Source organism: Rhinichthys klamathensis, unplaced genomic scaffold (genome assembly GCF_029890125.1).
Source record: "Rhinichthys klamathensis goyatoka isolate OS25496 unplaced genomic scaffold, OSU_Roscu_1.1 h1tg000401l_1, whole genome shotgun sequence".
NCBI lineage: Eukaryota > Metazoa > Chordata > Actinopteri > Cypriniformes > Leuciscidae > Rhinichthys > Rhinichthys klamathensis.
In genome coordinates this window covers 193,383-209,020 of record NW_026606902.1, presented here as the reverse complement: position 1 = coordinate 209,020, position 15,638 = coordinate 193,383, and the positions used below count along the sequence as shown (strand labels likewise).

General features: G+C 38.5%; 1 protein-coding gene across 2 annotated transcripts; it reads right to left on the bottom strand.

The window, feature by feature from the left end:
- Window positions 1-1,041: 1,041 nt before the first annotated feature.
- Window positions 1,042-12,151, bottom strand: cdc27 (cell division cycle 27). Of its 2 annotated transcripts, none has more exons than XM_056234621.1 (19): window positions 11,989-12,151; window positions 10,776-10,851; window positions 10,331-10,478; window positions 7,477-7,602; window positions 5,472-5,569; window positions 5,177-5,349; window positions 4,835-5,046; window positions 4,524-4,635; window positions 4,044-4,159; window positions 3,867-3,966; window positions 3,562-3,766; window positions 3,241-3,413; window positions 2,957-3,109; window positions 2,661-2,869; window positions 2,422-2,539; window positions 2,099-2,227; window positions 1,945-2,019; window positions 1,673-1,838; window positions 1,042-1,601 (listed from the first exon to the last, which is right to left on the bottom strand). In XM_056234621.1, exons 1-19 carry the CDS (start codon window positions 12,013-12,015, stop codon window positions 1,513-1,515), a joined length of 2,505 nt encoding a protein of 834 aa, XP_056090596.1. In that variant the 5' UTR covers window positions 12,016-12,151; the 3' UTR covers window positions 1,042-1,512. The 2 variants fall into 2 exon arrangements, with proteins under 2 accessions (XP_056090596.1, XP_056090597.1); XM_056234622.1 differs by having other exon boundaries at window positions 1,042-1,598.
- Between the last annotated feature and the right edge of the window lie 3,487 nt (window positions 12,152-15,638).

Below are 15,638 nucleotides of genomic sequence, written 5' to 3'. Positions count from 1 at the left end.
ACTGTCGCAAGCTATTTTATAAATGTGAGCGCATATCTATGGAAATACATTATTATTAGACATTTATAATTAAGTTAAAAATGCCGAAACCTTGTTACATTGTACAGTGAAGGAACATCACATTTCAATTGTTTTTTACAGCAGTATAAGTAACTGTAGGCATTCGAGTGGAATCATGGCATTTTGATGAAAACCAATGGTAATTTTACGAGCCTATGCACTTTTGAACAGTGTTTAAGAAAAAGCCAAGTTTAGATTAGTGTACAGGTTTCGTATTTTTCTTCAATGAACACATCAGGACTTTCAGTCAAAGTCGTTTATTCTATTACCTTTTAATTCCTTAAAATGTACAATAAGAAGCATTTAGCAGAGATCAAAAACATTTTATAATAATAAACATGTTCTGGTAAAATAAAATCCATGAAAGATACTTTGTGCACATTTTCTATGTTCATCAGTATTATCCTCAACAGCACCAACATTTCAGAAAATTGTCTCAAGTAGTCTGACCACTGGTCACTGTGCCATACAATAGTGTTGTAAATTTGGACATTGTGGTATGGGTTCCTAAACACAGAGTAAGTCTAATGTGTGCCAAGGAAACCACCACACCCATACGCTTATCGTTTAATCAACAATTCTTCATGTCTTGCAGCTAGGCAAAAATATGGATGCAGATGTTTTGAGGGTTCATAACTGCTAGAGTAAAACAGATGAGTGTGAGAGTGGCAAAATGTTCTGAAAATAAATAAATAAATAAAATAAAACATAAGAAGTGCTTTTTGAGTATCACTCAGAAGTTTAAAAATCTGGTGGGGAAAAAAAATGCATCATCCAGAACTAGTACTTTCTATGGTTAACTTTCCAAAAGATTTTTCTTCAAAACAGATGGCAATCTGATAGAATATATGCAGTTTACATTGAATCTCTTAAGCCAAACACGTTTTTTATTTGGATGTGGGCAGAAAGTGCTTTTTTTTCTCCCAGCAATTACGTTCCATGAAGAAAAAGGGAGGGGAGAGGAATCAAAGGACTACCAACTCTTACACAGGTCTTTATTCAGAGTAAATGCTGATAAAATAACATAAAAGGCCTACGCATTAAGACAGGAACATCGATGAATGTCTGTGGCTCTTTTTTGAGTCTTAAATTGACAATTAACTTGTTGAGAAGACAGTGGAGTCATTGGCAAATAAGGGCAATTTGAGCTCAGACATAACTTGAATTCTTCAAGTGATCATGTCTGCGATAAAGGTGACGATGCCAGTGACGATGAGGGATGAGACAGGACCAGAAGATCAGACCGATGAGAGACCTCTAAGGCATGATGACGAGGGGGTGGAAAAAGGCAAGAACGAATGATGGAAAAAAAAAAATGACAGAAATGAGGAGGTACTGTTATTAGCAGCAGTTTGTTTTCCTTTATTTCTTCTTCCTCCTTTTTCAGAGCTGGAGTCTTCGAGTAGCCCCCAAATTGGCATTTTTTTCAAAGTCCAGAGTGGTGTCCAGGGGCTACAGAACCTCATCGCTCTCCGCGGTGTGGAGCTGTGTGTCATCAGCATCCGTCATACTGCTCTCCTGTGACTCCTCCACCTCCGCTGCTGAGACCAAGCAACAACATTAGATAGAGCACACAGCACCACTTAAATGGCTCACTGGGTAGGATACTTACTTGAGTAGTAGGGATAGTCATCAGGAGTGACAGGTTCATCATCATCTGGGAGGTATCGCTTATCTATGGCCTCTTTGATCTGATTATTGGCCCCTTTGGGGTCTAAGTCCATGGCCCAGGAGAAGTTCATTAGTGCCAGATGAGTCTGGCCAAGCTTCTTATAGACCTATAAAGATGATGTACATTTGTTTAGTGGACGTTTTTAAAATGATCATATCAGCATATAGCTGATGTAAAATATATGCAAGTAAGTAGCTGAGCTTTAGGTGTACCTTTCCTATTAAGAAGTAAACAAGGGACTCTTTGGGCACTATTTGCTTTAGCTCTTCAAGCTCCTGAAGAGCCGCCTGTGAAGAATAAATTAGTTACTTAACATTTAAAAATGTATATCATCTTGGCCGAATGATGTAAGAAGTTGAGAAGTACCTTGTACTTTTCATTGGCAAAGAGAATAGAGGCCCTATGAAATTTGCATAGCGGGTTCTTGGGGTCGATGCTAATGGCTCTGTTCAGGGTCTCCAGTGCATGGTCTGATTTTTTCAAAGCATGTTGAACCTGATTTGGAGCACATGAGAATGGATATAAAGATGTAGCAATGCAACAAGTACATATAGAGCTAGTCTGACATTCCAAATTCCAAGTAACAATCTTGCACTGTCGTTTACCTAAGAAATAAGAGCATGTGGCCCACAAATTACGGCTGGATCACTTTAGACAGACACTATTTTCCCTACATTAGATTTACTCACCACTCCAATATGACAGAGCAGAACAGAGCTCTGAGGATTGATGCTCAAAGCCTTCTTGAAATGAATCTCAGCTAGGTTAAACTTCTCCTGCTTGTAGTAAATCATTCCCAAGCCGTACCTGAAGTAGCAGACAACATAAAATGAATTGGTGAGATTCAACTATTTCCTTTTATGCACTTCAGGTTTCAACAAAAGTAGTCTCTTGTTTCCAAAGCCAAAGAGAAGAATCTGAATCATACCAGGCATTGTAGTGACGTTTATTGAGGCGTATAGCATTGCGGAAGCAGCCCAAGGCTTTCTCCAGCTCCTCTGTGAGAACTAGTTCATGCCCTAATAGTGTGTATGCATATGCAAAGCTGGGGTCCACCTGGATGGCCCTTGTGAAGAACTTAATGGCAATGTCATGCTCCCGCTGTAAGCTGAAACAGTTACCGGCTACACACCAGGGCTGTACACAGAGAGAAGAAAAAGTAAACCATGACAAAGCATTGCTAACAAAACCTGTGCATTTGCAATATTGCAATGAGAAACTTACCTCTGGTGAGTTTTTGTCCATGTCAGTGAGATCTTTAGAGAGGGCAGAAAGCGCCACATCCTTCTGTAAATGCCAGAGTGTTGTGGAATAGATCTCCATGCCTTCCACTCGATAGCTCTCGATACGCCGGACTTCTGAGAAAATCCTCTCCGCCTGATTAAACAGACCGAAAAATTCAGTCTTGATTACCTTTTCTGTAAGAATAACTAGAAATAAATAATTTTTACCACTGATAATTTCACAGATATAAAGTATGTCATCTGATTTCAGCAGCCCTTACTCACCTGCATGTATTCAGCCAGTTCAAAGTGGGCTCGTCCGATCTGACCCAGCACCCACCCTGTGTTGTAGTGGTGTGAAGGCAGCTGACTTAAGATGTTAATGGCCTCTCTGCAGTTATAAGAGCAGAGAGCTAGATAGCCCCTCCCAATATCCCGCATCAGCGTCATCAGCCCATCTGAATAAAACAAAGGGAAAAAAATTAAGAACCTGCTTCAGTTTTGCAGAAATGAAATTATTTGCAATAGTAATAAAAAAAAGATAAATAGATAGATTTGTTTATACTACTTCAAATACATCTTAAAAAGACGAGCATTCTCAGATACCTGCAGCAGCCTTTTGTAGATTAAAAGCTTGGAACTGTGGTGAGCCGATGTTGCCTTTGCCCTCCGATAAGGAAGAATCCAGCTTCAGGATCTCAATGCTCTCATTCAGGTTAGATGGGGTGATTCCTCCCTTACCCGTTTTTGTTTTGGTCTTTCGGTTAGGAATCTTGGTGGGGAACTTCATTTTCAGCTTCTTACTGTTCTCCTGTTCAATTCCATCATTAACAGGGTGTTAATAAAACCTTCTCTCTTTTTTTTTTGTTGCAAATGTATATGCATAAACTTGCATGCGTAAAAGACAGTACCTTGGCAGTGGAGCTGGCACTGGTGAAGAGTCTTGAGCTCCGCCGTGGCTGCACATTTGGGGGAGCAGCAATGGTTGGGCTCAGCACTTGCGGTGTAGTACTACAAACCAGAGAGAGATGTCATCAGAAGCCATTAGCATAGCTATTACTTGCCTATAAATGTGTAGTGACATGTACCTGGTCTGTGGGGCAGTGGTCTGAGTTTGGTTGAAAGGGTTTGGAATGACCTCTCTGCTGTTGCCACTCTGTGCAAACACTGACTTCGTCCCCACTTGGCTGATTCTACTGACGGCCTGAAATGGGGGAGGGGATCATTTATTTTTTACAAAGCCTGAAAGCCATACATAAATAATGTTTTAAAGAGTTTATTTTTGATAGTCTGTATTATAAATGAGACACAGAAAGAAGGATTTTTCACACTCTTTTGGAATAATGACATAATATGTGTCATTCAGCAAAACAATTCAAATAAATAACAAAAATGTACAAACTAAATGGCTCTCTTACAGGGCAATACACCTTGGATAATGGTATAAAACGTCAAAAAAAAAAAACAAAAAAAAACCCTGCATTCATTCAAAAATGTAAGACAAAGCCCCTTTAAAAAGTCCCATGGGAATATTATAACAGCAAGCTGCTATAAGCAAAGAAGATTACCTTCTTTGGAGGGCCAGGCGGAGGAGGTGGTTCCATCCCAGTTCCACTGTGACCGTAATTCTGCAGGTACGTTGGGTCTCCCGGGCTCGGCTCCAGAGGCAAAATTCCAAAACTTCAGTTTTAAACAGAAAGAACAATTACTAGAATAAAATCATAAGATAACCAAAGTTCTGCCAATTTATCACATTCATAATGGGAATCAATGAAGAAAAAAAGTACTTGGAACTACATAAAAAAAAGTCTTATGCATGTTTAAGTGTGATGCATAACAGCCCTAATGTTCAATTTGGGTCTCTCAAAGTTGTCGTTACCTTGGTGTTAGGGGGCTGAGTGTGGCTGTGCCCCCCAGCAAACAGCGGCCGCTCTTGGGTTTGTTTTGCACCTGTTTGGATAACAGTGAGCCACCGGTGCCTAGTGGAACAGAGTCTGGCGAGATGACGGAGGAGTCGATGTAGGACACAGAGGAGTCCGTATTCAGGGAGTACTTTGAATTAGAAGATTCTAGATTGAGCCGGTTTAGCTCCTTTAGAGAGGGAAGAAAGACAATGCCAAGATATGATGAAAGGATAATCATAGTTCACATATTCTTAATGCATAAACAAATCTGTCTTTATGAAACATAAAATGCATGGAAAACCAGAGGAAGGACATACCAAAGTATCTTGTGGGGTCTCCATTAGGACGGTGTCGACTTGTCTGTGCCCCATGTTGTTACTAGGTGTGTGTGCAGGGCTGATGGGAGGAGGGGGGATGCCTCCTCCACTGCCTCCACTGAAATTCTGCAAGGAGGTCAGTCTGAAGATCTGCTCTGGATCCGGTCGTTCCCCTGTAGCACAGAGGGCACAGTTTAAAATCACATTATCTAACATCTCCTCATGGAGTCCTGTAACTGTGTAGCTTGGATAAGGTTGGATAATGACCCTAATTAATAACGGAAAAGAAACTCACCAATCTGACATAGAGACTCAAATGGAGACCATAGGAAAGGGTTCTCGCTCATGCTCTTTTGGTAACATTCAGCTCCTTTTGCTATTCGATCTGTTTTGCTGCAGGGACAAAGAAAGGTGTATTCGTTTTGTGCATGATCACCAACATTTTAGCCACTGAAAATGTTTCAATTCATAAACTGCAATGTTTCAATTTTTGGTTTTCTGCCAAAATACACAATAGGCTGATAATGTCAGCAAAAATCTAAACTTTACAATCCAATAACAATCTTTGACAAAGGAAACAGCAGGTTTTTTTTAATTCAATGTAAATAACAATGGATAATTTATTTGCTGTAAGAAAATGTCACATGTATAGCTGTAGAGAACCACAGCTTCTGTGAGATGCTCACGGAGAAGCACAGCAAACTTGTTGACGTCTACAGAGGTGTATTGCAGACAAAATTAAAACATTACAGATTTAGCTGTGTGCATTTCAAAGTGATTGTTGTCTGTGTTATTAGCACATTAACAAAGAGTGCAGAAGCTGTGAGGATATACATCTCATGTAATACATAAGAAGAATCTCTCATGTGAGAAAACAGAGAAGCTTAATCTACTAAAGCAATCTCTATAGGGCTGCACGGGGGGGGAATTGCGATTTAAAATATTTTTTTTTTTTCAAATGAAAATTATATGTATGTATAAGAACACCTGGTTTGTTGTGCTTCTGCTTATATATATATATTAATATGACTAATAATAATAAATATGATTATTATTATTGCTAAATAAACATATTAAACAAAATAAGAAATATTACTAATGCAATAACATTTACATTTTTAAAAATGAAAAATAGAGTATTTAAGAATAAACATAATATAATATTAAGAAAATAATAATATATTTATTTTACAGAAAAAATGCAGGGTTACCTGTTAACATGCAGGCAGCCTATGACTATAAATCATTAGAAAGGTCTAAGGATTTATTATAAAATATTAAAATAAAAAAATTCTGTGACAATCATTTCTTATTTTTGTTTTTAAGTCATTAAGTCAAAAACGAGTCCATGTTTTTAATATGAAATATGACCTTTTATAAATCCACTGTGGGGAAAAAAGCTTCTGTACACTGGAGAAAAACATGTATTATCATATAAATTTCTTTAGAGAAGTATTAATTTGGAGTGAGCATTACTAGGCGTTTGTTTACTGGACGCCAAAGGGCGCCCTCGTGCAGAAACTCCAAATATGCCTCGCAGAAGTAATACAATGACGTTCCAGGAAATCACTGTAGATGAATAAAAAGAAGATAGAAACGCTTTCTTCTATTCTTCAAGCCTTCTCTGGTATTTTCATAATAATAAAGTATATTTATAATGCAATACAAATCAACATAGCCTTTATCACTGTATAGAATAATATAAAATGATATATTGTCTCCCTAATTCTGTGATAAGAAGCCACATTAGATCACAAAATGAAATTTCAAACACTCGACTGATATGAAGCACGTAAAAACATGCTATTAAATGTTCTTTTGTTGGACAACAGGTTTACAAGTTTGAGAAGATGTTTGGTGCTGGTTGCTTTTCAAATGCACGATTGCACGTTATAAGTGACTCAAACTTGCAGTGCTTTTATAGATGGAGCAACATTTACTACTGATCGCAGAGCCGCTCTTCACAAACATACATTTATTTAAATAAAAATCGAGGAAAAAAATAAAATTAAAAAAATATCACAGCCTTTTTATTTAGTTTAGATTCATTTCGATTAATTGTGCAGCCCTAAATCTCCATGAGCGCAAAACAAAATACTCAAAACAGTCCTGTCTGTCTTTAAATCCATTACAGATAAAGAGCTTTGGTTCCAGCCTGCTGTACCCACAAGTTAAACAACAAAGACTCACTACTAGTGTCTCTTTCCCAGGAACAACTGCAGAGAAGATATCTCTGTATTTTCATTAAGGTTCACTGATTTCAGTAGGTCAAGGTAAGTAAACAAACAATCTCAGCATACCAGTAGATTTGCCCCAGCAGTGCCAGAGTGAAGCAGGCTGAGTCTCCAAACTCAGTAATGATGTCGTCTTGGCTCTTCTGTTTGTTTAGGACTCCTCCGGTCAGGATCTGTTCTCCCTCTGCCAACCTGACAGAAAAATAAAAATAACTCAAAACTTGCAATTCAAAACAGTATTCATCGTTAATGAAATCTATAGCTTTCAATCCCAATCATTTTTATGATTAACATCCTATATTTCATTACATGGCCCTCAGGTAGAGATGTCAAAAGTATTTCTACTTCATTACTAAAGTAAAGATACCAGCCATTCTACAGTAATTGGTAGTACTTAAAACTCTTAGGATTACAAGACTTTCACAGCCAATGCATGTTTTGCTCAAAATGTTAGGTACAAATGTATACATGGTCACTTTGTCTTGAAGGGTCCTATCATACACCCAGCACAATGCAGCACCAGGCGCGACAAGTGTTTTTTGCTAGTTTCAGCCTGACACAGTTATAATTTTCACGTCCTGCGCCACGTTGTTTAACTAGCAAATGCATTTGCACCCATTTGTGCGCCCATGGGCGTGCTGGTCTGAAAACAAGGTGTGTTCAGGTGCATTGTTGGCGCATTCCTATTTGTGTTACATGTTACGCCCAAAACACACCCATTACTCATTAAGAGAATAGGGACAACCCTTTTAGACAATGCGCTGGGCACGCCGACCATTTTTCCCGTCAAAAAAACTAGCAAAAGTGGATACAGACATTTTAGACCATGTGCTTAGATCGATAAAATAGGGCTCGAAGGGGTTAGTTCACCCAAAAATTTAAATGCTGTCATTATTTACCGCCGTGTCGTTCCAAACCCGTAAGACTTTCATCATCTTCAGAACACAAATGAAGATCAAATGAAATCTGGGAGCTTTCTGTCCTTCCACTGACAGCCTACGCAACTACCGCTTGCAAGCCCCAGAAAGGTAGTAAAGAAAATCAAAAAGTACTCCATATGACTCCAGGGAACTACACTAACATTTTCCACTGGTGGCACCTGCGCTACTAACTTTTTCAGTTACTAGCGCAAAACATGATTTGGTCGCACAAATTATTTATATAGTAAGCCGCTCTGGATAATAATGACCAATAGTGAAACTGTATTGCATACAGATGTGCTTTTTATTTTACTCTCCATCTTTTAAAACACATGCCTTCTTGTTTTCTTTAAAAATGGTTGGGATAGATTTACTGCAATAGAAAATACAGTAGCCTACACAATAAAGTGCTAAATTAATTTCTTTTGGATTTCACCATGCTATGGTTGGCACAGATGGGCAGACTTCTGAACTCTTAAGGAAAAGTAAAATAAATATAATATGTCATTGTGAAGCTTCAATGATTCGTGTTTGAATTGTTTTGACGCAGTTACAAATTTGGACAGTCCTGCAATTGAAGGCCCACAGAATTTACAGTAGGGCTGCACGATATTGGTAAAAAAAATGACATTGCGATATTTGATTTTTCTGCGATATATATTGCGATATAAAAACAATTTCACCAGATGACTTGAATAGCTCTACTTGGAAAGAATGAATCATTCTAGAATGACTCTTGAGTTCAGTGTTGGACAGATCAGTTGTTATTTTAACCATTCATTAAAGTGAATCGGTTCAAAGGAGTCAGTTCGCGAATCGGACGTGTCATTAACGGACCACGGCACACGTTGTGGGATTATCCAGGCAGTTTAGGACATCGCACAAGATTTGTCTCAACACAGAAAACATTTCATCACCAGATAGATTTTTTGTTTTGTTTATTGAAAGAGTGATTTATGCCATCTGAATGTGTGGAAAGCTTTTCAGAGAAGATGAGGCAACGTTATTTTAGCACAATTCACAACCAGTGGTAGTTCAGAAAAAAAAAAACTTCGGTCTTCCGACCTTTTACCATCGTGTATTCTCAAAGATATTCAGTCAACTCAATTCATTATTATGAGCGAGGGAGGGAGAGAGAGCGCGCGCGCGACTGGGGCTTTCACTCTCTCTGCTCGTTCTCTCAGTTAAACAAGCGCGAATCCGCGAAGCCAACTTGATGTGTTGAATGCTCAGAGCGCGTTATAAAACGTATTCTTAAAATACACATTTCTGTTTTAATAAATGCTCATAGTAAATCATAGCATATTGCCTAAAACATTAGGTAGGTACAAAAATAATCAAACGGTGATACATTTGCGACCCATTAAAAATTAGGGTCGCAATGGCATTTCAAAAGGTCGCATATGCGACCATTTTGGTCGCAGTGTAGTTCCCTGGACTCTCCAGTGGTGTGCTTTGTTGGTGCAAAAAAAAAAATTTTTTTACCACTTTATTTACAAAATATTAATCTCCAACACACGTTCACTAGACTAGAGCACCATGATTCATGCATGTTATGTTGACGCAAGAGCAAAAGTTGTTGCGTGAACGCGCATTGGAGATTCATATTTTACAACCTTTCTGGGGCTTGAAAGTGGTAGTTGCGTAGACTTTTAATTGAGGTACTGAAAGGTCTCAGATTTCATTAAAAAGATCTTAATTTGTTTAGAAAAATAGGTTTAGGTTTGGAACGACATGATGGTGAGTAATTAATGACAATTTTCATTTTTGGGTGAACTAACCTTTTAAGTGAAAGTAAACAGAACAAAGGGCAGTATAAACGCAGAGACCTGCTGCTATTATCTCATAATATTATTATAATAGTAGCATATAGCAGTTGCTTTTGAATATTGCTATGATTGTGAGGTATTAAGTATTTAGTAAGGAATATCAGAGATATTAGAAATAGGCACTGGGATATGATGATCATGAGTTATGATTAGCTGGGGAATAATCCATACTTGCTCAGTTCCACACAGCACTTGGCAAGGAGATATTTGCATTGTGGCGTGGTGCAGCTGTGTCCTTTCAGGAGGTGGTAGGCCTTGTACGCTTTCCCTGAACGGTAGTAGCATGTGGCCAGCAGGAAAAGTGCCTCTTCTGAATGGACTGACAGGCAAAAAGAAAAGAATATTCAGAAGAACACAAATGATAGAAGGGAACAGGATTTGTCCTAAAATGATATAATCAGTCTGGATTTAATATGATGGACATAAAAAATAACGCAAGCAGTGTAAGCTATTTTAAACAGTTAATGTTGGCGGGTCGGGTAAAATGAATAAAAATGTCAGCTTCCATTTTGAGTCACACAAAGTTGTTTTAATGCAATGCCTCGGCTCAGCTCTGAAAGATGAGGGGAAATGGAGGATGTTGTCTGTCTGTACGGAGCACGATTTGTGCAATTACCCTCAGCATAGAGCCTCTCTGCCAGGAATACAGCATCTCGGTAGGCGTAGTGGTTCAGAGCATGCCATACAGCAGCCTATGGATCAAAACAGAGCTGCTGTTACCTTCATCCCTTTTACAGTTAGCAATAAGAAAGATGCATCACAAAAATGGTCAACAATAGCACTTGATGAATTAAGGTTAATGATTTTATTAACACCTGGCAGCAAGTATACAACTGATCATCAAAACTGCAGATGAAATGAACTCCTACACAAACAATGAGACTGATTGAAGACATTTTCAAATGTATATGAAATTATTTACTGTCATTAAATCATGTCTTAATTACAGTTTCAGGATATGGTGAACGATTCACAAAGTATACACAAAGGTTGGAAGAGAAGGAGGGAAGCCAGCTGTTATTGACTGACAGATGTGATGCATCCAAAATACTGACTAGGTAGGCAGCTCATTCTGATTTGAGACCGCCAATGTGTACACACATTGTATATGCATTTGAATTGATGTCTGACAGACATAACTTACACAGGTTTAAGAGCTGTACTCGATGAACCGTTGGCTAACTAATATCTGACGAAGACTTATTAAACCCACAACCTTTATGTCGGCCTATCAAAACAGCATAACTTATAAATATGAAAATACAAATTTAAAAGGCAATCACTTGTTAAGTTTTTATTTCTAATGAGCTCATATATCAACAACTAACCAACTCCAGAATTGCTAATCATCAAATCACTTCAAATGCACTGGTTAATGTTACTTTTCCTATATTCTCTTTAGCAATCTCGGTAAACATGCAAATCTACAATGTACAATTATCCTTACCCCAGCAGATATTGTCACATAAGCGTCAAAATGAAACATCACTACCCCAATAATAAAATAAAAAAAAACAATAAATCAGGCAGCTGGCTAACCTGCAAAACAACACATTAGCTTGCCTGCAAACTACTAACGAACAAAAAACCTGCCCCGAGTTGACAAGCACTGCATTTATAAAAACGGCAATTGTAAATACAAATAAAAGCAATACATGTTATGTTAAAGTGCAGGTTTTGTGTGAGGTAAAGGACAGAGGCCCTTAGCATTAGCCGCTAACTGAAGCCGCGGTGTAGCAGCGCTCAATCATCCGGTCTCTCGGGCTGGATAAAAGTCTTCTTCCGCAACTGGGAGTGCAACGGAGCGCTTTAAGATTTAATTCAAATACCTGGACAGGTTCCTGCAACACCGTCATTCCGTAGCCAGGCTCCTCTTCACCTCCTTTTCTTAGTTTATTTGCTGCTTCTTCAGTCGCTTTCTTAGCTCAATATCCACTCCAGGCCAGAAGTAGCAAAACTAGCATCGAAGATTTGAACATTCCAACCGTTATAGTGAATCCGGAAATGCCCGAACACAACCGATTCAAATACACACTTTACGATAAGGGGCGAATTCTGTCGGAAATAGTCGATGAAGAATTCTCCAATTTTCGGAATCTTCGGGCGAAGCAGGTACAGTGACATAAAAAAAATAAAAAATAAAAAAGACATACAAAATAAAAATCTCCTGTTTGTTTACCGTTGGATGCTTAGCTTGCCCGGACCAGCCTGAAAAATAAATGGCACTATAGCTTTTACTAATTATAGGTTGTTGTGAGTTAGTAACAATTATGAAGATCAAAACTCAATTTGGTTACTTTTTTATGTGGCTTGGTCTGAAGTTCATGTAAAAAAAGTAAAAATTGGATTTGTGATGATTTGTTGGTGGAGTAGTGAAAACCTAGTAGCCTGGCCTATTTCATCATGACCTTGGAAATTGACATCTGGTAATCACCTATGAAAAAATAAAAAATCTTAAAAAAAGAAACGTTATAAACTAAACAAAAGTCTAAAGCTGATCATGGCAGTAGAGAGTTTGACTTAGATCAGTGGTTTTCAAAATGTGGCAGAACTAGCGCAGGACGGTGTGGGACATTATAATTTATTCTAGTGGCGGGATTGTTGGGTCAGATTGAAAACTAAAAGTCTAAAACTAAAAGTCTTAAACGAAAACCAAAAGTCTAAGTTTGAAACTAAAAGTCTAAGTCGAAAACTAAAAGTCTAAGTCGAAAATGAATTTGGTATTTAGGATTGGGCATTTGGTATTTAGGATTGGGCATTTGGTCATTTAGCCATTTAGGATTTAGGATTGGGCATTTAGGGATTTAGGATTGGGCATTTAATCATTTAGCCATTTAGGATTGGGCATTTGAGGATTGAGGATTGAGGAGTGTATGCAAATAAGGAGGCGTGGCCCAAATACTGGAGGCTGGGTTTGAAATGGCTGGTGCAGATGCACCTTATGGACGGCAGAGGGCACTCCAGTGCTAAGGAGCACACTGTAATGAAACCAAAACAGAGCGAGTGAGCAGGTCTGGAGCGAGGACTGTACTTTATAATGTGATAACTTCAACTTAATGACAGCGTTGTATAGGGGTACTGGAACGGTACATGTATTCCTATTGAACCGAAACGGTAGCCTACGGGCGTCACGGTTCGGTGCACGAATTTACACGGAGAATACACGGTATAAAAATAAATAAAACTCTAAATAGCGATACATTTTGCTCTATTCGCGTTTGGTGTGAACGCAGCGCAGGCTGCGACGTCAAGGTTGCAATGTTGGAGTGTGTGCTGCAAAGTTCAAACTGCAAAGTGTGTATATTTGTGTACACTCGCAATAAAATACAACATTGTGCTTTTGTCACACTCTAAAATTTTGTCAAACTGTAACCTACAACTGTCACCCAACCAAAATCACACGCACACACACACACACTCTCTCTCTCTCTCTCTCTCTCTCTCTCTCTCTCTCTCTCTCTCTCTCTCTCTCTCTCTCTCTCTCTCTCTCTCTCTCTCTCTCACACACACACACACACCTAGTTCGTTCGCGCCCACGCCTCCCACTCTCTCTCTCTCTCGCGCGCACACACACACTCCAACATTGCAACCTTGACGTCGCAGCCTGTTTATTATGCTGCGTTCACACCAAACGCGAGTAGAGCGAAATGTATCGCTATTTAGAGTTTTATTTATTTTTATACCGTGTATTCTCCGTGTAAATTCGTGCACCGAACCGTGACGCCCGTAGGCTACCGTTTCGGTTCAATAGGAATACATGTACCGTTCCAGTACCCCTATACAACGCTGTCATTAAGTTGAAGTTATCACATTATAAAGTACAGTCCTCGCTCCAGACCTGCTCACTCGCTCTGTTTTGGTTTCATTACAGTGTGCTCCTTAGCACTGGAGTGCCCTCTGCTGTCCATAAGGTGCATCTGCACCAGCCATTTCAAACCCAGCCTCCAGTATTTGGGCCACGCCTCCTTATTTGCATACACTCCTCAATCCTCAATCCTCAAATGCCCAATCCTAAATGGCTAAATGATTAAATGCCCAATCCTAAATCCCTAAATGCCCAATCCTAAATCCTAAATGGCTAAATGACCAAATGCCCAATCCTAAATACCAAATGCCCTATCCTAAATACCAAATGCCCTATCCTAAATACCAAATGCCCTATCCTAAATACCAAATGCCCAATCCTAAATACCAAATGCCCTATCCTAAATACCAAATGCCCAATCCTAAATACCAAATGCCCTATCCTAAATACCAAATTCATTTTCGACTTAGGACTTTTAGTTTTCGACTTAGACTTTTAGTTTCAAACTTAGACTTTTGGTTTTCGTTTAAGACTTTTAGTTTTAGACTTTTAGTTTTCAATCTGACCCAACAATCCCTCCATACTAGTCTAGCTGACCCCCCCAGCGTGAGTTTTTATAAAATTAAAAAACTCACGCTAGAACGTTTTAATTCCATGCAGCCTAGGCCTATCGGATTTATTTTTATTTTATTTATTTTATTCAAAATATTCACACATTTGAACTAGCCTATATTCCGATTGTCAAATATGTGTATAAGTGCATGTGTTTTGTCGTTTAAACACCTTGAATTATCGTTGATCTATAATGCGCGACGGGCGACGCAATGTTTGCACCTCAATTCATTGTAGGGTAGACTGGGTACAGTTGAGACATAGGTACAGTTGAGACACCTTAAATAACTTGCATGCGCAGCCAGCACAAGTTGTGATTTTTGCTGTGCACATGCGTATTAGTGTCCTCTTTGATCGTGGGAAATTTGATCAATGGACGCATCTCCGCTCCGAAGAGATCGGCAAAAGTTTTTTTTTAAGGTAAGACGTTCACTTCACCATGCACACTCCACAATGAATAGCTTATTATCCTTATGTGACTGTTAAACGTAACTGGTATAATCACAAACGTTATTCTGTGCCCTAAAATCGGGCATATTTCATGGGATTGTTTCAGACATGGTCATTGCAAAATCTAGAGAAATGCGCGAGGTGGCCATCAGGGTACAGTTGAGACACACTGTCTTAACTGTACCCGCGATGGAGTTCTATTAGGAAACACACTGTTTAGTTGTTCAGTGTTTTGATAACAGGTTAAATGTCATAATTAGCCAGCATAAGCTGCAAATGAAATAAAAAATTGGTATTTGTGATAATTAAACTGTGTATTATTAATGAATATATAAAATATATTGTTTCTGTTTTATAAAATTTAACCAGTGCTAATTCAAATAACATTAATGAATTTGAATGGATGAATAAACAAACATGTTGCCCAATTGTTATTTTTTTATTTGTCTTTATTTATTATATTTTTAATGAACGATTAGTTACCTTTACATCATTAAAAATGGGTGTCTCAACTGTACCATGGTACTGTCTCAACTGTACCACATATAGATACAGTTGAGACAATGTTGAGACAAAAAGCACCTTATTTTTATGAGCTAATTGTGGAAAATA